This window comes from Tachyglossus aculeatus, chromosome 4, assembly GCF_015852505.1.
Source record: "Tachyglossus aculeatus isolate mTacAcu1 chromosome 4, mTacAcu1.pri, whole genome shotgun sequence".
Taxonomy (NCBI): domain Eukaryota; kingdom Metazoa; phylum Chordata; class Mammalia; order Monotremata; family Tachyglossidae; genus Tachyglossus; species Tachyglossus aculeatus.
The window spans coordinates 68945846-68972076 of NC_052069.1; the positions used below are offsets into that span (position 1 = coordinate 68945846).

The 26231-nt window shown below is 45.4% G+C and overlaps 1 protein-coding gene across 2 annotated transcripts in view; it reads left to right on the forward strand.

Annotated features, from left to right (window-relative positions):
* Window positions 1-4697: 4697 nt before the first annotated feature.
* The window catches only part of RAD21 (RAD21 cohesin complex component), a 44167-nt gene continuing 22633 nt past the window's right edge, over window positions 4698-26231 (forward strand). The window contains exons 1-3 of one of the 2 annotated variants that reach the window (XM_038745105.1): window positions 4698-4833; window positions 23931-24106; window positions 24924-25053. In XM_038745105.1, the coding sequence (XP_038601033.1) occupies window positions 23963-24106; window positions 24924-25053 (274 nt within the window). In that variant the 5' untranslated portion in view covers window positions 4698-4833; window positions 23931-23962. Of the gene's footprint in view, window positions 4834-15532; window positions 15706-23930; window positions 24107-24923; window positions 25054-26231 lie in introns of those variants that run through there. The other variant, XM_038745106.1, reaches the window with a different exon arrangement.

Sequence of the window (26231 nt, forward strand, 5' to 3'; positions counted from 1 at the left end):
GCTGGGGAGGTTACAAGGTGGTCAGGTTGTCCCCCGGGGGGCTCACAGTCTTCACCCCCATTTTACAGATGAGGGAACTGAGGCCCAGAGAAGTGAAGTGACTTGCCCAAAGTCACATAGCTGACGGCGGAGTGGGATATATCTATTCTATTCTATCTATTCTATCTATCTATCTATCTATCTATCTATCTATCTATCTATCTATCTAACATATCTATTCTATTTATTTTATTTTGTTAATATGTTTGGTTTTGTTCTCTGTCTCCCCCTTCTTGACTGTGAGCCCACTGTTGGGTAGGGACTGTCTCTAGATGTTGCCAACTTGTACTTCCCAAGTGCTTAGTACAGTGCTCTGCACACAGTAAGCGCTCAATAAATACGATTGATTGATTGATTGAATGTGTTCTTGCCTAACCAGAAAATTTTCCAACAGTACCCCTATGTCAATTCGATTCTCTAATTTGAGGCAAACTTTAAGGCTCTGCCCTCCTTGAATCCTGCATATTAAGAAAACAGTGCAACTCCTTTTAAATTGTGATCCCTTTGAGGGCCAGGGAATCAATCACAATCACGATCAACGGTATTTACTGAGCGCTTACTGTGTGTAGAGCACAGTACGAAGTGTTTGGGAGAGCACAATACAACAGAGTTGGTAGACGTGTTCCCTAACCACAGTAATCGTGACAGTCTAGAAAGAGCAACAGATATTTGGAATAAATAAATATATTACGGATATGTATTAGCCCCTCTAAGGATCTATATGTTGCCAATTTGTACTTCCCAAGCGCTTAGTACAGTGCTCTGCACATAGTAAGCGCTCAATAAATACGATTGATGATGATGATGATGATCACAACTGGAGAATTTCCAGTGCTCTACCACTAGCGAAGCAGGGTGGCTCAATGGAAAGAGCCCGGGCTTGGGAGTCAGAGGTTGTGGGTTCTTATCCCAGCTCCGCCACTTGTCAACTGTGTGACTTTGGGCAAGTCACTTCACTTCTCTGGGCCTCAGTTCCCGCATCTGTAAAATGGGGGTGAAGACTGTGAGCCCCCCGTGGGACAGCCGTATCACTTTGTATCCTCCCCAGAGCTTAGAACAGTGCTTTGCACATAGTAAGCACTTAATAAATGCCATCATTATTATTGTTATTGTCACAACTTCTCTGAGCCTGTTACCTCATTTGTAAAATGGGGATGAAGACAACATCAACAACAACTCTCTCCTCGACCCCCTCCAGTCTGGCTTCCGTCCCCTTCATTCCACGGAAACTGCGCTCTCAAAGGTCACCAATGACCTCCTGCTTGCCAAATCCAACGGCTCATACTCTGTCCTAATCCTCCTCGACCTCTCAGCTGCCTTTGACACTGTGGACCACCCCCTTCTCCTCAACACGTTATCTGACCTTGGCTTCACAGACTCCGTCCTCTCCTGGTTCTCCTCTTATCTCTCCGGTCGTTCTTTCTCAGTCTCTTTTGCAGGCTCCTCCTCCCCCTCCCATCCTCTTACTGTGGGAGTTCCCCAAGGTTCAGTGCTTGGTCCCCTTCTGTTCTCAATCTACACTCACTCCCTTGGTGACCTCATTCGCTCCCACGGCTTCAACTATCACCTCTACGCTGATGACACCCAGATCTACATCTCTGCCCCTGCTCTCTCCCCCTCCCTCCAGGCTCGCATCTCCTCCTGCCTTCAGGACATCTCCATCTGGATGTCCGCCCGCCACCTAAAGCTCAACATGTCGAAGACTGAGCTCCTTGTCTTCCCTCCCAAACCTTGTCCTCTCCCTGACTTTCCCATCTCTGTTGACGGCACTACCATCCTTCCCGTCTCACAAGCCCGCAACCTTGGTGTCATCCTCGACTCCGCTCTCTCATTCACCCCTCACATCCAAGCCGTCACCAAAACCTGCCGGTCTCAGCTCCGCAACATTGCCAAGATCCGCCCTTTCCTCTCCATCCAAACCGCTACCCTGCTAATTCAAGCTCTCATCCTATCCTGTCTGGACTACTGCACTAGCCTTCTCTCTGATCTCCCATCCTCGTGTCTCTCTCCACTTCAATCCATACTTCATGCTGCTGCCCGGATTATCTTTGTCCAGAAGCGCTCTGGACATATCACTCCCCTCCTCAAAAACCTCCAATGGCTACCGATCAATCTGCGCATCAGGCAGAAACTCCTCACCCTGGGCTTCAAGGCTGTCCATCACCTCGCCCCCTCCTACCTCACCTCCCTTCTCTCCTTCTACTGCCCAGCCCGCACCCTCCGCTCCTCCACCACTAATCTCCTCACTGTACCTCGCTCTCGCCTGTCCCGCCATCGACCCCCGGCCCACGTCATCCCCCGGGCCTGGAATGCCCTCCCTCTGCCCATCCGCCAAGCTAGCTCTCTTCCTCCCTTCAAGGCCCTGCTGAGAGCTCACCTCCTCCAGGAGGCCTTCCCAGATTGAGCCCCTTCTTTCCTCTCCCCCTCGTCCCCCTCTCCATCCCCCCGCCTTACCGCCTTCCCCTCCCCACAGCACCTGTATATATGTATATATGGTTGTACATATTTATTACTCTGTTTATTTATTTATTTATTTATTTTACTTGTACATTTCTATCCTACTTATTTTATTTTGTTGGTATGTTTGGTTCTGTTCTCTGTCTCCCCCTTTTAGACTGCGAGCCCACTATCGGGTAGGGACTGTCTCTATGTGATGCCAATTTGTACTTCCCAAGCGCTTAGTACAGTGCTCTGCACATAGTAAGCGCTCAATAAATACGATTGATTGATTGATTGATTGATTGATGAAGACTGAGAGCCCCCCGTGGGACAACTGGGTCACTCTGTAACCTCCCCAGTGCTTAGAAGAGTGCTTTGCACATAGTAAGTGCTTAATAAATGCCATCATCATTATTATTATTGTCACTTCACATCTCTGGGCCTCAGTTCCCTCATCTGTAAAACGGGGATGAAGACTGTGAGCCCCCCGTGGGACAACCAGATCACTCTATAACCTCCTCAGTGCTTAGAACAGTGCTTTGCACATAGTGTTTAATAAATACCATCATCATTATTATTATTAAGTCACTTCACGTCTCTGGGACTCAATTCCCTCATCTGTAAAACGGGGATGAAGACTGTGAGCCCCCCGTGGGACAACCAGATCACTCTGTAACCTCCTCAGCGCTTAGAACAGTGTTTTGCACATAGTAAGCGCTTAATCAATGCCATCATTATTATTATTATTAAGTCACTTCACTTCTCTGGGCCTCAGTTCCCTCAGCTGTAAAATGGGGATGAGGACTGTGAGCCCCCAGTGGGACAGCCTGATCATCATCATCATCATCATCAATCGTATTTATTGAGCGCTTACTGTGTGCAGAGCACTGTACTAAGCGCTTGGGAAGTACAAATTGGCAACATATAGAGACAGTCCCTACCCAACAGTGGGCTCACAGTCTAAAAGGGGGAGACAGAGAACAAAACCAAACATACTAACAAAATAAAATAGAATAGATATGTACAAGTAAAATAAATAAATAGAGTAATAAATATGTACAAGCATATATACATATATAGAGGTGCTGTGGGGAAGGGAAGGAGGTAAGATGGGGGGATGGAGGGGGGATCACCTTGTATCCTTCCCAGTGCTTTGCACACAGTAAGACATTAACAAATGCCATTATTATATTTATTGTTATTATTATCATTATTATTATTATTTATTATTATTATTATTATTATTTAGCGCCGGTCCCCCACGCACTGAGCAGCCCAGGCACAGGCTGAGGCCTTAGCGCATGCGCCCTAGTGACTCTCCGGAGGCCTTCTGCGCATGCTCTAGCTGTGGAGCAATGGCTCGCCGGGGAGGGCGGACTGGAGGAGGAGGTTAAGGAAGTCTGCGCGTGCGAGACGGGCGAGTGCGCATGCGCCGCTTCCGGGTTGACGAATGGGAGGGGGGAGAGGAGGACGGGCGAGTGCGCATGCGCCGCATCCCGTCCGACGGTTGGCGAATGGGGGGGGGCGGGGGCGAGTGCGCGTGCGCCGCTTCCTGTCCGAGGGTTGGCCAATGGGGAGAGCGGGGAGAGGGGCGAGTGCGCGTGCGCCCCTGCCTGTCCGAAGGTTGGCGAAGTGGGGGAGCGCGGTGGGGAGGAGGGGGACGAGTGCGCATGCGCCACATACAGTCCGCGGATTGGCAAATGGGGAAAAGGGGCGGGAGGGCGGGCGAGTGCGCGTGCGCCGCCTCCCGTCCGTGGGTTGGCGAATGGGAAGAGCGTCGGGGGGGGGGGGAGGACGCGTCAGTGCGCGTGCGCCGCCTCCGGTCCGAAGGTTGGCCAACGGGGAGAGGGGCGGGGGAGGACGAGTGCGCGTGCGCCGCCTCGGGTCGGAAGGTTGGCGACGGGGGGAGGAGTGCGCATGCGCCGCCTCGGGTCCGAGGGTTGACGAGTGGAGAGGGCGGGGAAGGGGGGCGACTGCGCGTGCGCCGCTTCCGGTCCGAAGGTTGGCGGAGGGGGAGAGCGCGCATGCGCCGCCTCTTGTCCGACGGTTGGGGGGGCGAGTGCGCGTGCGCCGTTGCGTCCCCGGCGGGAGGTGCCGGCGCATGCGCGCGGGGGCCCCCCATTTTTGACGGTAAACATCCTGCCGATTTGAACGGCGGGTTTGGGCGGCCGGAAGAGCCGCGGGCGGGCGCGCGACCCGCGCCCCGCCCCGCCGCCATCTTGTTGGCGTGAGGGAACGTGAGGGGAGCGGGCCACAGCGGGAGGAGGACGAGGACGACGACGAGGAGGAGGCCGCCCGCCTCGCCTCGCCTCAGGGTCCCCGCCTCCTGCCCACGGACCCCCCGAGGACCCGCAGGTCAGCAGGGAGGGAGGGATGGGGACACACACACACACACACACACACACAGATGGGGGAGAGCGCTTGGCACATAGTGAGCACTTCACCACCATCATCATCATCATCATCAATCATGGTAGTGATGTGCTTCCCGGGTGCCACTCACTCCTCCAAGCGCTGGGCCTGGTGAGGAGGGGATCTGTCTAATGCCTAATTATTACTATTATTATTATTATTATTGTGGTGGGTAATGCGTAATTGTTACTGTTATTGTTACTGCAAGCGCTTAGTACAGTGCCCTGCACATAGCGAGCGCTCAATAAATACGATTGGTGATTATTGTGGTGCTGCTTGTTAAGCGCTGACTCTGGGCCAAGCAGTAGTAACGATGATGATGGTATTTGCTAAGCGCCTACTGTGTGCCAAGCACTGTTCTAAGCGCTGGATGTGGTGAGGAGGGGATCCGCATAATGCGTAATTATTAGTATTGTTATGGTGCTGCTTCTTGAGCGCTTACTATGGGCTAAGCAATAATAATGATGATGATGGTATTTGTTAAGCGCCTACTATGTGCCAAGCACTGTTCTAACCGCTGAATCTGGTGATTAGGGGATCTGTATAATGGATAATTATCAGTATTGTTATGGGGCTGCTTGTTAAGCGCTTACCCTGGGCTCAGCAATAATAATAATGATGGTATTTGTTAAGCGCCTACTATGTGCCAAGCACTGTTCTAAGCGCTGAATCTGGTGATTAGGGGATCTGTATAATGGGTAATTATCGGTATTATGGTGCTACTCGTTAAGCGCTTACTCTGAGCTAAGCAATGATAATAATAATGGTGGTATTTGTTAAGCGCCTACTATGTGCCGAGCACTGTTCTAACCGCTGGATCTGGTGAGGAGGGGATCTGTATAATGGAGAATTATCAGTACTGTTATGGTGCTACTTGTTAAGCGCTGACTCTGGGCTAAGCAATAATAATAATAAGGATGGTATTTGTTATGCGCCTACTATGTGCCAAGCACTGTTCTAACCGCTGGATCTGGTGAGGAGGGGATCTGTATAATGGACGATTATTAGTATTTTACGGTGTTACTTGTTAAGCGCTTACTCTGGGCTAAGCAATAATCATAATAATAATGGTGGTTTTTGTTAAGCGCCTGCTATGTGCCAAGCACTGTTCTAACCGCTGGGCCTGGTGAGGAAGGGACCTGTATAATGAATAATTATTAGTATTATGGTGCTACTTGTTAAGCGCTTACTCTGGGCCAAGCGATAATAATAATAATGATGGAATTTGTTAAGTGCCTACTGTGTGCAAAGCACTGTTCTAAGCGCTGGATCTGGTGAGGAGGGGATCTGTAAAATGGATAATTATCAGTGTTATTATGGTGCTGCTTGTTAAGCGCTTACTCTAGGCTAAGTAATAATAATAATGATGGTATTTGTTAAGCGCCTGCCGTGTGCCAAGCACTGTTCTAAGCGCTGGGCCTGGTGAGGAGGGGATCTGTATAATGGATAATTATCAGTATTATTATGGTGCTGCTTGCTAAGCGCTTACCCTGGGCTCAGCAATAATAATAATGATGGTATTTGTTAAGCGCCTACTATGTGCCAAGCACTGTTCTAAGCGCTGAATCTGGTGATTAGGGGATCTGTATAATGGGTAATTATCGGTATTATGTTGCTACTCGTTAAGCGCTTACTCTGAGCTAAGCAATGATAATAATAATGGTGGTATTTGTTAAGCGCCTACTATGTGCCAAGCACTGTTCTAACCCCTGGATCTGGTGAGGAGGGGATCTGTATAATGGAGAATTATCAGTACTGTTATGGTGCTACTTGTTAAGCGCTGACTCTGGGCTAAGCAATAATAATAATAATGGTGGTACTTGTTGTGCGCCTACTCTGTGCCAAGCACTGTTCTAACCGCTGGATGTGGTGAGGAGGGGATCTGTATAATGGACAATTATTAGTATTTTATGGTGCTACTTGTTAAGCGCTTACTCTGGGCCAAGCAATAGTAATAATAATGATGGTATTTGTTAAGCGCCTACTATGTGCCAAGCACTGTTCTAAGCGCTGAATCTGGTGAGGAGGGGATCCGTATAATGCATAGTTATTAGTATTGTTATGGTGCTGCTTCTTAAGCGCTTACTCTGGGCTAAGTAATAATAGTGATGATAATGATGGCGTTTGTTAAGCAACTGCTGTGTGCCAAGCACTGTTCTAAGCGCTGGGACTGGTGAGGAGGGGATCTGTGTAATGGATAATTATTAGAATTATTGTGGTGGTACTTGTTAAGCACTTGCTCTGGGCTAAGCAATAATAATTAATAATAATAATGGTATTTGTTAAGCGCCTACTATGTGCAAAGCACTGTCTAAGCCCTGGATGTGGTGAGGAGGGGATCTGTATAATGGGTAATTATCAGTGTTACGGTGCTACTTGTTAAGCGCTTACTCTGAGCTAAGCAATAATAATAATAATGGTGGTATTTGTTATGCGCCTACTATGTGCCAAGCACTGTTCTAACCGCTGGATGTGGTGAGGAGGGGATCTGTATAATAGGTAATTATTAGTATTTTATGGTGCTACTTGTTAAGCGCTTACTCTGGGCTAAGCAATAATAATGATGATGATGGTATTTGTTAAGCGCCCACTATGTGCCAAGCACTGTTCTAAGCGATGGATCTGGTGAGGAGGGGATCCGTATAATGCATAGTTATTAGTATTATTACGGTGCTACTTGTTAAGCGCTTACTCTGGGCAAAGCAATAATAATAATGGTGATGGTATTTGTTAAGCGCCTACTATGTGCCAAACACTGTTCTAACTGCTGGGCCTGGTGAGGAGGGGATCTGTATAATGGATAATTATCAGTATTATTATGGTGCTACTTGTTAAGCGCTTACTCTGGGCCAAGCAATAATAATAATGATGATGGTATTTGTTAAGCGCCTACTATGTGCCAAGCACTGTTCTAAGCGCTGGATCTGGTGAGGAGGGGATCCGTATAATGGATAATTATTAGTGTCGTTATGGTGGTACTTAAGCGCTTGCTCTGGGCTAAGCAATAATAATAATAATGATGGAATTTGTCAAGCGCCTACTCTGTGCCAAGCACTGTTCTAAGCGCTGGATCTGGTGAGGGGATCTGTATAATGGATAATTATTAGTATTATTGTGGTGGTACTTGTTAAGCACTTGCTCTGGGCTAAGCAATAATAATAATAATGATGGTATTTGTTAAGTGCCTACTATGTGCAAAACACTGTCTAAGCCCTGGATGTGGTGAGGAGGGGATCCGTATAATGGATAATTATTAGTATTTTATGGTCCTACTTGTTAAGCGCTGGCTCTGGCCTAAGTAATAATAATAATAATGATGGTATTTGTTAAGCGCCTACTATGTGCCAAGCACTGTTCTAAGCACTGGGTCTGGGGAGGAGGGGATCTGTATAATGGATAATTATCAGTATTATTGTGGTGCTGCTTGTTAAGTGCTTACTCTAGGCTAAGTAATAATAATAATGACGGTATTTGTTAAGCGCCTACTCTGTGCCAAGCACTGTTCTAACCGCTGGATCTGGTGAGGAGGGGATATGTAAAATGGATAATTATAAGTATTATTATGGTGCTACTTGTTAAGCGCTTATTCTGGGCTAAGCAATAATAATGATGGTATTTGTTAAGCGCCTACTATGTGCCAAGCACTGTTCTAACCGCTGGATCTGGTGAGGAGGGGATATGTATGATGGACAATTATTAGTATTTTACGGTGCTACTTGTTAAGCGCTTACTCTAGGCTAAGCAATAATAATAATAATGATGGTATTTGTTAAGTGCCAACTGTGTGCCAAGCACTGTTCTAAGCGCTGGATCTGGTGAGGAGGGGATCCGTATAATGCATAGTTATTAGTATCGTTATGGTGGTACTTAAGCGCTTGCTCTGGGTTAAGCAATAATAATAATAATGATGGAATTTGTTAAGCGCCAACTGTGTGCCAAGCACTGTTCTAAGCGCTGGATCTGGTGAGGAGGGGATCCGTATAATGCATAATTATTAGTATTATTACGGTGCTTCTTGTTAAGCGCTTACTCTGGGCTAAGCAGTAATAATAATGATGATGGTATTTGTTAAGCGCCTGCTATGTGCCAAGCACTGTCTAAGCACTGGATGTGGTGAGGAGGGGATCTGTATAATGGATGATTATTAGTATTATTATGGTGCAGCTTGTTAAGCGCTTATTCTGGGCTAAGCAATAATAATAATGATGATGGTATTTGTTAAGTGCCTACTATGCGCAATGCACTGTTCTAATCGCTGGGACTGGTGAGGGGATCTGTATAATGGAGAATTATTAGTATTGTTATGGTGCTACTTGTTAAGCACTTACTCTGGGCTCAGCAATAATAATACAATTATTATACAAAATGCAATTGATTGATTAGTAATAATGATGGTATTTGTTAAGCGCCTACAATTATTAGTATTTTATGGTGCTACTTGTTAAGTGCTAACTCTGGGCTAAGCAATAATAATAATGATGATGGTATTTGTTAAGCGCCTACTATGTGCCAAACACTGTTCTAACCGCTGGATCTGGTGAGGAGGGGATCCGCATAATGCATAATTATTAGTATTGTTATGGTGCTGCTTCTTAAGCGCTTACTCTGGGCTAAGCAATAATCATAATAATGATGGAATTTGTCAAGCGCCTACTCTGTGCCAAGCACTGTTCTAAGCGCTGGATCTGGTGAGGAGGGGATCCGTATAATGCATAGTTATTAGTATTATTGTGGTGGTACTTGTTAAGCACTCGCTCTGGGCTAAGCAATAATAATAATAATGATGGTATTTGTTAAGCGCCTACTATGTGCAAAGCACTGTCTAAGCGCTGGATCTGGTGAGGAGGGGATCTGTATAATGGATAATTATCAGTACTATTACGGTGCTACTTGTTAAGCACTTACTCTGGGCCAAGCAATAATAATAATAATAATAATAATAATGGAATTTGTTAAGCGCCTACTATGTACAAAGCACTGTCTAAGCGCTGGATGTGGTGAGGAGGGGATCTGTATAATGGATAATTGTTAGTATTTTATGGTGCTACTTGTTAAGCGCTTACTCTGGGCCAAGCAATAGTAATAATAATGATGATGGTATTTGTTAAGCGCCTACTATGTGCAAAGCACTGTTCTAACCGCTGGATCTGGTGAGGAGGGGATCTGTATATGTATAATGGATAATTATCAGTATTATTATGGTGCTGCTTGTTAAGCGCTTCCTCTGGGCTAAGCAGTAATAATAATAATGATGGAATTTGTTAAGCGCCTACTATGTGCAAAGCACTGTTCTAGGCGCTGGATCTGGTGAGGAGGGGATCTGTATAATGGATAATTATTAGTATTATTGTGGTGGTACTTGTTAAGCGCTTGCTCTGGGCTAAACAATAATAATAATAATAATGATGGTATTGGTTAAGTGTCTACGTGCGAAGCACTGTCTAAGCACTGGATATGGTGAGGAGAGGATCTGTATAATGGATAATTATTTATTCATTTTATTGGTACATATTTATTCTATTTATTTTATTTTGTTAATATGTTTTGTGTTGTTGCCTGTCTCCCCCTTCTAGACTGTGAGCCCGCTGTTGGGTAGGGACCGGCTCTAGATGTTGCCGACTTGGACTTCCCCGGTGCTTAGTACAGTGCTCTGCATTCATTCATTCAATCGTATTTATTGAGCGCTAACTGTGTGCAGAGCACTGGACTAAGCGCTTGGGAAGTACAAGTTGGCAGCATGAGAATAAGAACATAAGAATCCATTTCGATCATTAGTATTTATTCCTACAATTCCGGACGAGCAAAATGAACTGGGCTTTTATTCATTCATTCATTCAGTCGTATTTATTGAGCGCTTACTGTGTGCAGAGCGCTGGACTAAGCGCTTGGGAAGTCCAAGTTGGCAACATCCAGAGACGGTCCCTACCCAACAGCGGGCTCACAGTCTAGAAAAATCCATTTCGAACATAAGTATTTATTCCTACAATTCCAGACGAGCAAAATGAACTGGGATTTTATTCATTCATTCATTCATTCATTGCTATTTATTGAGTGCTTACTGTGTGCAGAGCACTGGACTAAGCGCCTGGGAAGTCCAAGTTGGCAACATCCAGAGACAGTCCCTACCCAACAGCGGGCTCACAGTCTAGGCGGGGGAGACAGGCAACAACACAAAACATTAACAGAATAAATATGTACAAATACAATAAATAAATAGAGTAATAAATATGTAAGCATATTATCAAAATAAAATAAATATGTACAAATGAAATAAATAAATAGAGTAATAAATACGTACAAACGTTAGCACTCTGGACTCCGAATCCAGCGATCTGAGTTCAAATCTCCGTGGGACCTCAAGTGTTTTTACTTATTTTAGTTGTATGTGCTTATTCTATTTATTTCAGTTTGTTGATGTGTTTTGGTCTGTTGTCTGTCTCCCCCTCCTAGACTGTGCGCCCGCTGTTGGGTAGGAACCGTCTCTAGGTGTTGCCAACTTGGACTTCCCAAGCGCTTAGTACAGTGCTCTGCACACAGTAAGCGCTCAATAAATACGATTGAATGAATGAATGGTACTTGTTAAGCGCTTACTCTGGGCTAAGCACCGTCCCAAGTTGGGGAGGAGGGGGTTGGGGCCCTGCTGGGGACAGGCTCAGAATAATAATAGTAATGATTATTACCGTAATAATTATAATAATAATGATGGCATTTATTAAGTGCTTACTACATGCAAACCGCTGTTCTAAGCGCTGGGGCGGTTACAAGGTGGTGAGGTTGTCCCACGGGTTGCTCACAGTCTTAATCCCCATTTTACAGATGAGGGAACTGAGGCACAGAGAAGTGAAGTGATTTGCCGAAATACGTGCCAAGCACTGTTGTAAGCGCTGGGGAGGTTACAAGGTGATCAGGTTGTCCCACGGGGGCTCACAGTCTTAATCCCCATTTTACAGATGAGGGAACTGCGGCCCAGTGAAGTGAAGTGACTTGCCCACAGTCACACAGCTGGCAATTGGTGGAGCCGAGATTTGAACCCATGACCTCCGACTCCAAAGCCCGGGCTCTTTCCACTGAACCACGCTGCTTCTCTAAGTGCCAAGCACTGTTCTAAGCGCTGGGGAGGTTACAAGGTGATGAGGTTGTCCCACGGGGGGCTCACAGTCTTCATCCCCATTTTATGGATGAGGTAACTGAGGCCCAGAGAAGTTAAGTGACTTGCCGAAATATGTGCAAAGCCCTGTTCTAAGCGCTGGGGCGGTTATAAGGTGATCAGTTTGTCCCACGGGGGGCTCACAATCTTCATCCCCATTTCATAGATGAGGGAACTGAGGCCCAGTGAAGTGACTTGTCCAGAGTCACACAGCTGATGATAATAATAATAATAATGATGGTACTTGTTAAGCGCTTACTATATGCAAAGCATTGTTCTAAGTGCTGGGGAGGTTACAAGGTGATGAGGTTGTCCCACGGGGGCTCACAGTCTTCATCCCCATCTTACAGATGAGGAACTGAGGCACAGAGAAGTGTAGTGACTTGCCCAAAGTCACCCAGCTGACAATTAATAATAATGATGGTGTTTGATAAGCGCTTACTATGTGCAAAGCACTGTTCTAAGCGCCGGGGAGTATGCAAGGTGATCAGGTTGACCCACGGACCTTAATCCTACTGATGAGGTCACTGAGGCCCAGAGAAGTTGTGACTTGCCCAAAGTCACCCAGCTGACAATTAAGAATAATAAAAAAATAATAATAATAATGGTATCTGTTCAGCGCTTACAATGTGCAGAGCATTGATCTAAGCGCTGGGGAGGTTACAAGGCGACCAGGTTGGCCCACGGGGGGCTCACAGTCTTCATCCCCATTTTCCAGATGAGGCAAGTGAGGCCCAGAGAAGTGAAGTGACTTGCCCAAAGTCACACAGCGGGCAAGTGGCGGAGGCAGGATTTGATCCCATGACCTCTGGCTCCGAAGCCTGGGCCCTTTCCCCGAGCCACGCTGCTTACGCTTACTGTATGCCAAGCACTCTTCTAAGTCAGGTCTGGTGGTGTAGGGGGGAAGGGGTCGGGGGTCCGGAGGGGAGAGGGTCCTAATAATGATAATTATATGGTACTTATTAAGCGCTTACTGTGTGCCAAACACTCTTCCAAGTTGGGCCTCGTGGTGTTTAGGGGAGGGAGCGGGGGCCTGGTGAGACTGTGAGCCCGTTGTTGGGCGGGGACCGTCTCTATATGTTGCCAACTTGGACTTCCCAAGCGCTTAGTACAGTGCTCTGCACGCAGTAAGCACCCAGGAAATACGATTGAATGAATGAATGATCATAATAATTAGTATTATTATTACTGTGGTACTTGTTAAGCGCTTATTACGGGCCAAGCACTACTCCAAGTCGGGCCTGGTGGGGAGAGGGTCATGATAACTAATAATGTTATAACTAGACTGTGAGCCCACTGTTGGGTTGGGACCGTCTCTATATGTTGCCAACTTGGACTTCCCAAGTGCTTATTCATTCATTCAGTCGTATTTATTGAGCGCTTACTGTGTGCAGAGCACTGTACTAAGAGCTTGGGAAGTCCAAGTTGGCAACATCTAGAGACGGTCCCTTCCCAACAGTGGGCTCACAGTCTAGAAAGTACAGTGCTCTGCACACAGTAAGCGCTCAATAAATGCGATTGAAATAATAGTGATTATGGTACTTGTTAAGCACTTACTAGGTGCCAAGTACTTTTCTAAGTCGGGCCAGGTGGTGTAGCGGGGAGAGCGAGGTGGGCACATATCAGGGTTTCCGAGAGACGTCCGTCCCCGTGTAGGGAGACTCGCCTTCATCCTTCCAGGAGTGGTTTTCCCACTTTTAGCCAGAGGCTATTCAATTTTCGGCCCTGGAAAGACACTGGAAACTCGAAGCAGCGTGGCTCAGGGGAAAGAACCCGGGCTTTGGAGTCAGAGGTCACGGGTTCAAATCCTGCCTCTGCCAGTTGTCAGCTGTGTGTGACTTTGAGCCAGTCACTTCACTTCTCTGGGCCTCAGTTCCCTCATCCGGAAAATGGGGGTGAACACTGAGCCCCCCCGTGGGGCAACCTGATCACCGTATAACCTCCCCGGCGCTTAGAACAGTACTTTGCACATAGTTAGCACTTAATAAATGCCATTATTATTAGAGAAGCAGCGTGGCTCAGTGGAAAAAGCACGGGCTTTGGAGTCAGAGGTCATGGGTTCAAATCCCGGCTCTGCCATTCGTCAGCTGTGTGTGACTTTGGGCCAATCACTTCACTGGGCCTCAGTTCCCTCATCCGGAAAATGGGGGTGAAGACTGTGAGCCCCCCTGTGGGGTAACCTGATCACCCTGTAACCTCCCCGGCGCTTAGAGCAGTACTTTGCACATAGCGCTTAATAAATTACATTATTATTAGAGAAGCAGTGTGGCTCAGTGGAAAGAGCAAGGGCTTTGGAGTCAGGGGTCACGGGTTCAAATCCCAGCTCCATCACTTGTCAGCTGTGTGACTTTGGGCAAGTCACTTCACTTCTTTGGGTCTCAGTTCCCTCATCTGGAAAATGGGGGTGAAGACTGTCTGCCCCCCCCACCGTGGGGCCTCCTGATCACCATGTAACCTCCCCGGCGCTTAGAACAGTACTTTGCACATAGTTAGCGCTTAATAAATGTCACTATTATTAGAGAAGCAGCGTGGCTCAGTGGAAAGAGCACGGGCTTTGGAGTCAGAGGTCATGGGTTCAAGTCCCGGCTCTACCAGTCGCCAGCTGTGTGTGACTTTGGGCAAGTCACCTCACTTCTCTGGGCCTCAGTTCCCTCATCCGGAAAATGGGGATGAAGACTGTGAGCCCCCCGTGGGACAACCTGATCACCTTGTAACCTCCCCAGCGCTTAGAACAGTGCTTTGCACATTGTAAGTGCTTAATAAATGTCAGTATTATTATTATTATTATTATTTGCAGCGGCTCAGCTGTATCCCAACAGGTGGGAAGGTTTTGTCTTGTGACATCTCAGGAGCGATGCCAGCGGTGTTTGGGCTGCTGTGGGTGGCTACAGAATTGGGGGGCGGGGACGGATGCCCATCAGACCCCCCCCCCCAAAAAAAAAGAACCCTTTTCAGGGGTCAGTCAGGTGTGAAAAGGAAGGTGTGCTTTGTTGGACAACTGTAACACTTGGTAGCCTGCTTTCAACGGTACTTTTTCTCACTCTTTTCTCATCCATAAACTGCCCTGTTGGCTTGAAAACTTTTCCCTTTCCTCATTTTTCTCCCAAGGGGAATCATTGGTTTCATTCCATTGTATTTATTGAGCTGTTACTCTGTGCAGAGCCCTGAACTAGGCGCCTGGGTGAGTGCAGTAGATCAGCGCTTAGAACAGTGCTTTGCACATAGTAAGCACTTAATAAATGCCATCATCATCATCAGTAGACACAGTCTCTTCCCACAACGAGCTTAAAGTACCATGTCAACTTGGAGCACGTGGAGATAAAATGTAGAGCTGGAATTGGTGAAAAAATGTTTCACCATTGTGATGTAAACTTTTGGTGACTGAATAGGTGGAACGGTGAATTCACTGGGTGTCATTTCCGTAAACAGTAATTGCTAGGTTTTCTGAAGTCTTGATTTGAAGTTGTAACATCTGTAGACAGGTTGGACCGAATATTTAGGCACAACTAATGAAGAGTGAAAGTTATTTATGCGACTACACAGTTCAAAAAAGTGATGTAATTTTTTTATGCGAACTAAGGAAACCGAAAGAGGTTGCTACATAGGACACCTCTGACTGTCTTTTCGGCGTAAATTGCAACGCATTCTTCCGAATCATCTGTTCCAAGGTATTTAAATGGAATGAGTTTAATCAATCAATCGTATTTATTGAGCTCGTACTGTGTGCAGAGCACTGTACTAAGCACTTGGGAAGTACAAGTTGGCAACATATAGAGACAGTCCCTACCCAACAGTGGGCTCACAGTCTAAAAGAGTGGGCTCACAGTCTAAAAGTTTAATGAAGGGAAGGAAAACTTGTAATGTGTAAAGTAAATAGCGGTAGGGAAATTTTGTGCCTGGACCAAACTCTTGTCTAATTGGTCAAAACTGAGGACAGATTATTCTGTTGGAACTTAAACAATTCCAGAATAGTGTTAAACTGAGAGTTCTTTTCTGATTGTGAAGTCTGTATTGTAGATGTTAGTGAGCGCTTATCCTTGAGAGTCATTGCATCTTTACCTTTGATTTGCCAAAATTTGGAAGTGTTTATAAAGAGGCATTATTTAGTTCCCGGTTACCAGTTAGGGCGGAATTTATTATATCGCAGGTAAAATTGGTACGGTCTAAGAAAATTATAAGGAATAAAAAAATGCTAATTAGCATTGAACGTTGGACATACTGAATTTTAACATAAAACTTAGAAACACAGGTGAGGCCTTAAATACGACCGTGGGTGTGATCTGTAAAGTAGCAGTGGTAGTGAACCACCTAGGTGGTTTATTTTTTATGGCATTTATTAAGCACTGTTCTAAGCGCTGGATTTTGGATATGGAAGCAAACTCTGAAAGCACGTTTGTGGAATTTTTAAAATCTTAGAGGGGAATATGCCATTTTCTGGATCTCTAACTGTTCAGCAATATTTAAATTTCATCTTCCACCAGACGTCCTTCAGAAGGCATGGCAGGGAACATATCTACCAACTTTTTTGTGGTATTTAAGTGCTTACTATCGGGTCAAATACCGTTCCGAGCACCGGGGTAGATACAGATCGATTAAGTGGGACACGGTTCCCGTCCTCCCGTGTTGCTCCCAGTCTACGTAGTACTTACTGTATTGTACTCTCCCAAGTCCCCTCTTATGGTTGCAACTGAAGGGTTTCCAGTCCTCTACCAGTCTCCGCTATGGGAGGGAGAGTCAAGCAGAGGCCTACCCATCCCATTTCTAGCGGAGGGAGGCCATGGTGAACCACTTGCATATTTTGACCAAGAAAACTATGGCTTCGCTACCAGAACGATTGCAGATGGAGGTGGGCCATTCTGGGAGAGATGTGTCTGTGACGTCGCTATGGGTCGGACACGACTCCGCAGCGGAAGACAGCAGCAACAACTCTCCCAAGTGCTCTCCACCCAGTAAGCTCAGTAGAGAACATTGATTAATTTTCAAAATTAAGTGATTTTCATAGGAAAATCACTCTAGTCCTCCCTTTGAGACCACTGAAAGTGAGAGCTTTCTACTGTGAAGATCTTCCAGGAGATTTAAAAATTGTCCAGGCGTCATTGAAATGAACCGTCCCATTTTGTTAAGTTGAATTCCACACTGTAACTGTGTGTGTGATTGGAACAGAGTAGAAATCTGAAGGGCTTTGTAATCATCATCATCATCAATCGTATTTATTGAGCGCTTACTATGTGCAGAGCACTGTACTAAGCGCTTGGGAAGTACAGATTGGCAACATATAGAGACAGTCCCTACCCAATAATGGTACGTGTTTCAACAATCTAAATGTTGATTATGACGAACTTTTGGAATATGTCGTAACCTAGTAACGTACAACATTTCTCTATCCTAAAGTGAGTCATAATAATGTGATGATGGTATTTAAGCGCTTACTATGTGCCAAGCACTGTTTTAAGCACTGAGATAATAATAATAATAATAATGATGATGATGATGGCATTTATACTATGTGCAAAGCACTGTTCTAAGCGCTGGGGGAGGTTACAAGGTGATCAGGTTGTCCCAGGGGGGGCTCACAGTCTTAATCCCCATTCTACAAATGAGGCAACTGAGGCCCAGAGAAGTTAAGTGACTTGCCCAGAGTCACACAGCTGACAATTGGTGGAGCCGGGATTTGAAGCCATGACCCTGTGACTCCAAAGCCCGTTCTCTTTCCACCGAGCCACGCTGTCCCCCGTGGGGCTCACAGTCCCAGTCCCCGTTTTACAGACGAGGTGACTGAGGCACAGAGAAGTCAAGTGACGTGCCCAAAGTCACACAGCCAACAAGCGGCAGAGCCGCCCCTGTGTTGCGTTTGCGAGTAACGGCCACCGGTACATTTCCTTAAACTAGGGTGTAGGTTCTTAACATTTTGATGATCTACTTTTGTTGGTTTTCATGCCGAACTTAGATGAAAATAGAAGAAATGAAACGTGTGCTTTTAAAAATGACTGATCCCATTCGGTTTATGATTAATTGAAACCCCCTATAAGTGTCAGATCAATTGGAAACTAAACTGACATCGCTGACAGGACTGAAATAGTCTTTATCTCAGGTTCACCTTTTGATCAGAAAGTCAGGCATGTCACTCAGTCCTCTTTGGTTCAGATGCCATTGAAACAAACCAGCAGTCGAAGTTCAATCAAGCATAGCTTGTTCAGAAGCGTCGTTGCTTAGTAGAAGGAGTGTGAGTGTGGGAATCAGGAGCCCGAGGTTCTAGCCCCAACTCCGTCACTTATCCGCTGTGTGACTTTGGGCAAGTCACTTGATTTCACTTTGCCTCAGTTCCCTCATCTGTAAAATGGAGAGTCAGTACCTGTTCTCCCTCCTAGACTGTGAGCACCCCATGAGGAACCTGATGATCTTGTATCTACCCCAGAGTTCAATACACTCCTTGGTAAGTGCTTAATAAATGCCATTATCATTATAATTAAAGTCCTGTAGGCAATGTAAAGATTACCGTCTCCAAAGAGTTAATGTGTAAGACTCTTGCCGTGACCAAGCTCCTCTGAAATTCTCCACCACAGCTAGTGTCCTCCAGGTAGATTTCTCTTGTGTGAATGTGGGGCTGTGTTCTCAAACTTTGCTAGTTATATTTTTAAAAACTTTGTTGACTCAATCATTTATCGAGCGCTGCACTAGTGCTTGGGAGAGTACAACGTAATGGAGTCAGTAGACACATTCTTGACCCGCAGTCTAGAAAAGTCATAACTTTTCAGGGCCTCAGTTACCTCATCTGTAAAATGGGGATTGAGACTGAGAGCCCCGTGTGGGACTTAGACTATGTCCAACCTGATCAGCTTTTATTTACCCAGAGCTTAGTACAGTGCCTGGCGCGTAGTAAGCACTTAATAAATAAAAAGGATGGGGGGTAGGGGAGGAGCTGGCATTGATATAAGTAAATTACAGATACGTTCACAAGTGCCGTGGGACTGAGGGAGGGGTAAATAACAAGTACAAGGGAGTGGGAGAAGAGGAAAGGAGGGCTTAGAATAGGTCTCTTGGAGGAGATGTGCCTTCAATAAGGCTTTGAAGGTGGGGAGAGTCATTGTCAGATAGGAAGAGGGAGGCCAGGCCAGATGCAGTGAGATAGACGAGATTGAGATACTGTGAATAGGTTGACAGAGGTGTGAAGTGTGCGGGGTGGATTGTGGTAGGAGAGCAGCGAGATGAGGTTGGAGCGGGCATGCGATTGTGGGCTTTAAAGACGATCATAAGGAGTTTCTGGAGATGAAAGTGGGAAAATATGGCCTGAACGTTGCTGTGTAAAAATGATTCTGGCAGCAGAGTGAAGTGTGGACTTCAGTGGGGAGAGACAGGAGGCAGGAAGGTCAGCAAGGAGGCTGATGTAGTAATTAAGCTAGGATACGATAGATGCTTGGGTTAACGTGGGTAGCATTTTGGATGAAGAGAAGAGGGCGGATTTTAGCATTGTTGCGAAGGTAGATCCGACAGAACTTGGTAACACGTAGAATGTGTGGGTTGAATGAGAGAGTCAAGGATAACACCAAGGTTATGGGCTAGTGAGACAGGGTAGATGAGGGTGCTCTCTACAGTGATGGGTGAAGTCTTGGGAAGGACAGGGTTTGGGTGGAAAGGTGAAGAGTTCGGCACGTTAAGCTTGATGCGTCAGCGGGACAGCCAAGTCGAGATGTCCTGAAGGCCAGAGGAAATGTGAGGCTGCAGAGGAGGAGAGAGATCAGGGCTGGACGTGTCCACGTGGGTATCGTCCGCATAGAGAGCGTCGTTGAGACCATGTGAGCGAATGAGTTCTCCAAGGGATTGGGTGTAGATGGAGAATAGAAGGGGACCCAGAACTGGACCCTGGCGGGGGGCATATTTAGTACAAGCTAGATCTCACCCTAACCTAGAAGAAGTTATCTGACCTCATCTCTGTTGGTCTCAGCTAAATCCCTCTTATTGTGAGTGGAAAAGGAACAAGACGCACAATTTTAAACAAGGGACACGAGAAGGAAATTGCCTTCAGTAGTAGAGATCGCACTCAGATTTTGATCACTTAAAGGCATGTGATTTGATACATTTAATGAAATTTGGAACCTCTCACATTAAGATGATAAAAGACTCCCAATTACCAACCCCTTCTTCATCTAGAGTGGACCTTTGTACCAAGCATTAAATTCTCTCATCTCTGATAGAGTAGCAGCAAAATACTAGAGGAATTAGCATTAAGGGCATAGCTGCAACTGTCTACTGCATTCATTTTTCAAATCAGCAGGTTCTTTTTCCAGGTTAGATTTCTATACAGCCAGGCAAATCTTTTCATATGCGTAACCTGAGATATCAATCAGCAGGTTCAAACTAAATCTCGTACCTTTTCGTTTACGCTTTTTGTTTGCTGAAATAGCTTGTGTTCCCTTTCTGCAGTGACCTGAGCTCGTGAGGAGAGGCTAAAGTTATATTTATAAGTTTGGGCAGGGCCAGTAAAAGTTGTACGGGCAGTTGAGCGTATTCGTCGACAAAGGCAGCCTTAATCAAAAATATGGTAGTGTGTATTAGTTGAGAGTGAATTAACGTGAGAGATTACTTCGGGTGAATTTTTAAATTATTGGGCAGAGGTGAAAATGAATGCTGTGCACAGCCCTCCAAGTTTTGCAGGCTGCTATTTTGAATCGCGCAGAAGCACAAACTCTGCTTTCTGCTTTAGTTTACGATGGGGACTCCTCAGTAGCGAATTCTTCACCACGACCCCTCATGAAATATTTAAAGAAATGTCTGCATTGTAACCTCCCAGTAAGGAAATGATCAGGTAGGGGCTTTGGGGGACTGAAACACCGGAGAGTTGGTCAGATTTTTCATCCGCAGTCATTCTCATGTTTTGCACGTGTGATCTCAAACATGTGTGAGCATTGTTCCTCTTGGGTTTTTCATTTAGTATACCCAAGTGTCTTTCTCTGTAAACGCATCTTTTGTTTACGGTCATAGGCTACCTCGTATTTTATCCCTCAGGGTAGTCCCTGGGGTCATCAGCAGCATCCGTGGGATGTATTGAGCACTTACTACTTGCGGAGCACTGCCGTATTAAGCGCTTGGGAGAGTATAGTACAACAGAGTTGGCAGTCACGTTCTCTGCCCACAACCAGCTGACAGTCTAGAGGGGGGCCTGGACAATAATAATAATAATAATAATGACATTTATTAAGCGCTTGCTATGTGCAAAGCACTGTTCTCAGCGCTGGGGAGGTTACAAGGTGATCAGGCTGTCCCACGGGGGGCTCCCAGTCTTCATCCCCATTTTACAGATGAGGTAACTGAGGCCCAGAGAAGTGAAGTGACTTGCCCAAAGTACCCAGCTGACAATTGGTGGAGCTGGGATTTGAACCCATGACCTCTGACTCCAAAGCCCGTGCTCTTTCCACTGAGCCGCGCTGCTTCTCCAAATTTATACCTGAAAGATCCATTTCAACTCTATCATGGTGAGAAGACACATTTCGGAAATCAAAAACGTTCACTATGCAAGTGCTTTAGAAACATTTCTTGGAAAACAAAACTTTAAAATGGAAAAATTGGGTGGATTTCCATTCATTTTGATTGTTTCTGCTCATTCTGCTTGTTCCCTCATTGGGCTCCACCTCATGAGTGTTAGGGTTCTTCTTGTGCTCCAAATTTATGACATGAAATTCTTTCATTGTTTCACAGAAAATGGATGGTTTGCTATAGAGCTTTATAAATTGTGACCTTTGGTTACCTGATACTCCCCCAACCCCACAGCACTTATGTACATATCTTTAAATCATGTATTACTGATTACTTATTTGTTCATATTAATGTCTGTCTCCCCTTCTGGGCTGTAAGCTCATTGTGTGCAAGGAACGTGTCTGCTAATTCTGTAGTATTCTCTCAGGTGTTTAGCACAGTGCTCTGCATGTTGTGAGCACTCAGTAAATACAGTTGATTCAATTTTAGTCTCAAAATCTTAAATTCTTGAGAAGGCTAAGGGCTTTGAATTCTGACATAGTCTTTGAAGTCTGACATAGTTCCAAAAAACAGAATAATCTTACCTTTTGACTAGGAAGCCGTCTAAAAAGAAACAAAGGGCAGTAGTTAACCACTCTAGAGAAGTTTAGGTAGTGGGCCTCCGAGGATCTGTGCTTAGGTAAATTTTTATTTTTTTTGTAAGCATTCAGAGAAGGGATTGCACAGTGAAATCTCCAGGTGTACGTGTGACTTGTTTCAGTTATTTCCATCAACATGGCATTTCAGTTAATTATACTGTGTGCAGAGCACTGTACGAAGCACTTGGAAGAGTACAAACTAACGGTCGGTAGACACGTTCTCTGCCCACGAGTAGCTTATATTCTAGAGGTGAGCCAGACACTAAAATAAATTATGGATATGTACGTTAGTACCTTGGGACTGAGGTGGGGTGAATATCGAGTGTTTAAAGGATGCAGATCCAAATGCAAGGGAGACATGAGGGCTTAGGAAGGGGTTTGCTTTTTTTTATTTTAATTTAATAGGCGTTTGAAGGTGGGGTGAGTGATGGTATATAGGATATGAACAGGGAGGCCAGGGCGAGAGCTAGATGGCAAGGCAGATGATCGTGGTTTAGCAGGTTGGCGTTAGAGGAGCAAAGTGAACATGCTGGGCTGTAGTAGAGAAGGTCTCACATCACATATACGGAATCTGTAAGGTCAGCTAGGGGAAAAGAAAACCATCAAAAGTACCCCTATAGATTGATGAGCCCGGAACATTATAGGGAAAAGATAATGTTGTGGTTAATATTCCCTAAAAATCATTGAGAAAGCAGCAGAGAAAGCTAAATGCTGAACATCCTCAGGAAGAAGGGAATTGAAAATACAACCACGATAACTGGAATTTTTCCTGCTGTTCTTCTAGTCGCGACATCTTAGTCATATTTATTGAGTGCACTATGTGCAGAGAACTGTACTGAGTCCTTGGGAGAGTCCAGTAGAACAAAATTAGCAAACGCGTTCCCTGCCTATAACGAGCTGAGAGTCTAGGGGGGGAAACAGGCATTTATATGATATACAATTTGAAGATATGTATGTAAGTGCTGTGGGGTTGTGGGTGGGGTGAATATCAAGTTGTCCAAAGGACAACAGAAGGGAGAGCAAGCTGGGGAAAAGAAGGCTTAATCGGGGAAGGCCTCTGGAGGAGTTGTGACCATAGTAATGCTTTGAAGTTCTAGACTGTGAGCCCACTGTTGGGTAAGGACCATCTCTATATGTTGCCAACTTGTACTTCCCAAGCGCTTAGTACAGTGCTCTGCACACAGTAAGTGCTCAATAAATACGATTGATTGATTGATTTGAAGTTGGAGAGAGTGGTGGCCTGGCATATGCGGAGGGGGAGAGCGTTCCAGGCTAGGACGAAGATGTGGGAAAGAAGTCTTCGGTAGACAGTCAGAATGATGGGAGAGTTGGTTCGGCTTTTTGTCCAAGGATGAAAAGATGGGATTCTTCTGTTTGAAAAGAAGGCTAAGAGGATGTGATTTACATCTATAGAATCATCAAAGACTTGAGCAGGGTGAATGTATAAAATTGAAACTTAGAGGGAAATAGACAGTTTTGTGTAGACACGGCCCCCAGTGCTTTAGGCTTATGCCATCGGGCGTAGAATCTGCCGTGAGAAATATGCTTTCAGAAAAATAACAAAAGATTTAACGGGGGTTTAGATGATTAATCTGTTCTTGATTGCTCATAAGTTAATGGGGAAAATTGTGATGTCAGGCAGATTTCTAGGCAGGAAGGTGGATAGCGAAGAATACAGGTGAACGTGTTTTCTTCAGGCCACTCCGAGACACGCGCTGTTGGTTTGCGGACTATGGATCCGACACGGGGGCATTTCGTGTGACTTGTCATTTTTATTCCGTCAGGTTGACGACTCGTTTCCACTTCTTTTGGGACCATGTTCTACGCTCATTTTGTTCTGAGTAAGCGAGGGCCGCTGGCCAAAATTTGGCTGGCGGCCCATTGGGACAAGAAGCTGACCAAAGCCCACGTATTTGAGTGTAATCTGGAGAGCAGTGTGGAGAGTATCATCTCGCCCAAGGTAATATTTTACCCACTTTGGTATTGTTTGTGATGGGGAAGTGATTTGCATCTAGCTTCAGATGAACAGTGGTAATGAGGAGTTTCACAGCTTTGGCTTGGATTGGAAGCCACTTTGCTGTTTACCCGCAGACCGGGAACAGTCGCTCTTGTTTAAAGCCGTCTCGGGAAGCCTTGGAACGAGGAACTCCACCCGGGATCCGAATCCAAGTTCTGCACAGACCCCAGCTGCCCTGATCGACCCACGGTCAGGATTAAAATCAGGATTTAGTCACACAAATAGATCGCAACGCAGAAGGTGAAGGAGAGGTTGGCGAGATAACTCTACAGCTCTCGATGGCTGTCGCCTACCTAGAAGTCTGTCTCAGGGCGTGGGGGTGTGTCCAGGTTTGGCTACGTGGGGAAAGCGGAGAAACTGACACCGGTCGGTGTTAAATTCGGGCCCAAATTAACCCACACAAGCCTTCCTTTTTGTCCCAGATGTATAACCGTATTCAGCTCGTTTTGGCTGTATCTGAGAGATAGGAGCCTGACCTGCAATTTGCATTCTGTGCAGACTCCAAACTCAAAAACTTCCCCTGCCCAGTCCCCGACTAGAGCTTAACTCTGCCCCCACCCTAATGGCTAAAAACGAGTTCCCTTTCAGAATATTCCAAATGAATTCGGAGGCCGGGTGAATGAAAGTCTGCCCTGAACCATCGTAGATCCTGGCTAATACCAACCTGTTCTGCAGATTGGCATTTCCTCTGCTGTGATCTCTCCATCCGTAAAATTCATTGTGTCTGTTATATATGGCGATGTCTGTGTTTTATTTACAGGTCAAGATGGCACTTCGAACTTCAGGACATCTTTTGTTGGGAGTAGTTAGAATCTATCACAGAAAAGCCAAATATCTCCTTGCAGACTGTAATGAGGCATTCATTAAGATAAAGATGGCTTTTCGTCCAGGTACTGAAACCCTTCCGATGTCTCAAATGATTTGTATATTTGAATAAAAGAAATCTAGAATAGCGTTGATCTGCCTTAAACTCTACTCTCGCTTCCAGCAAAAGAAAGCTAATTGTTCCCTCAGTTTGGTGGCACTTGAAGAATTAAAGAAGTAATCAGTCTACATTTATTTCCTCTTTCTCTTGAGTAATGAGTTGAAAGGAAGAAAGGATGTCATTAGGTCTGTGTCTGGCCTGATTATCTTAAAACTACTTCAGTGCTTAGTACAGTACTGTACTTAGTACGGTACTTGATGCAGAGTAAGTACTTAACGAGTACCACTATTATTAAAATGAAATTAGAGCCAATTGTCTGCCACTAAATATGCCACTGGGGATTGTGGGGTGTGTGTGTGTCTATTTGAGATCATAGCTATGTCTGTGTAACATAGACATATACGTAGCACTCATACATAGACATTGTAGCTCCAGGTTTACTAATATTTATATTTTATGGGGTTGTTCGGCTTCCTTCTCTTTCTTAAATCCTTCAAGAAAGTGTAGCACAGAAATCCTCTAAATACATTATTGCTAAAAGCTATTTCACTTGATTAAATGCTTCGATACATCTATTGAAAATTACCGGCACGTGTTAATAGTCTTTAAACTACATTAGGTCTCTTAAATACTAGTTTCTCGTTTGAAGTGTTGATGCAGTCTGTGGTGAGCAAACAGATGATTATATAATTGATAAGATTAATCTTTTAATAACGTGCTGTCACGAAGAGTAGGGAATGAAAGTTGTACTGGTCTTAATAGTGCCCTGTATTCTACTTCATAATCTGTAGCACTCAATTTCAGCATTCCCCTGCTTCTATCCCCAGCATTTAAACTTACTTTTTTTTTTTAATAAGTAAAAACGTTTTGCTAATTCCAAGGTTGTTTAAAGATCATGAAGTTGATTTGGGGAATGAATACTCGTTTTTCTCAGAGTGAATTTTTTTTCCGCTCGTGCTGATTCCGTGCCTTCATTTACAGCGCGGTTTTAGCAAGCATGTAGCACAGTCATGGCACCGTAGGACGTCTTCAGGTCGTACCGTTGGTCCAGGGAGCAAAATGCCAATAGCGATGGGATACTGTTCCAGAAAAATTGGTGGCAAGACTGATGACACCTCAGTAGTTCTCAGCCTCTCTGTATCA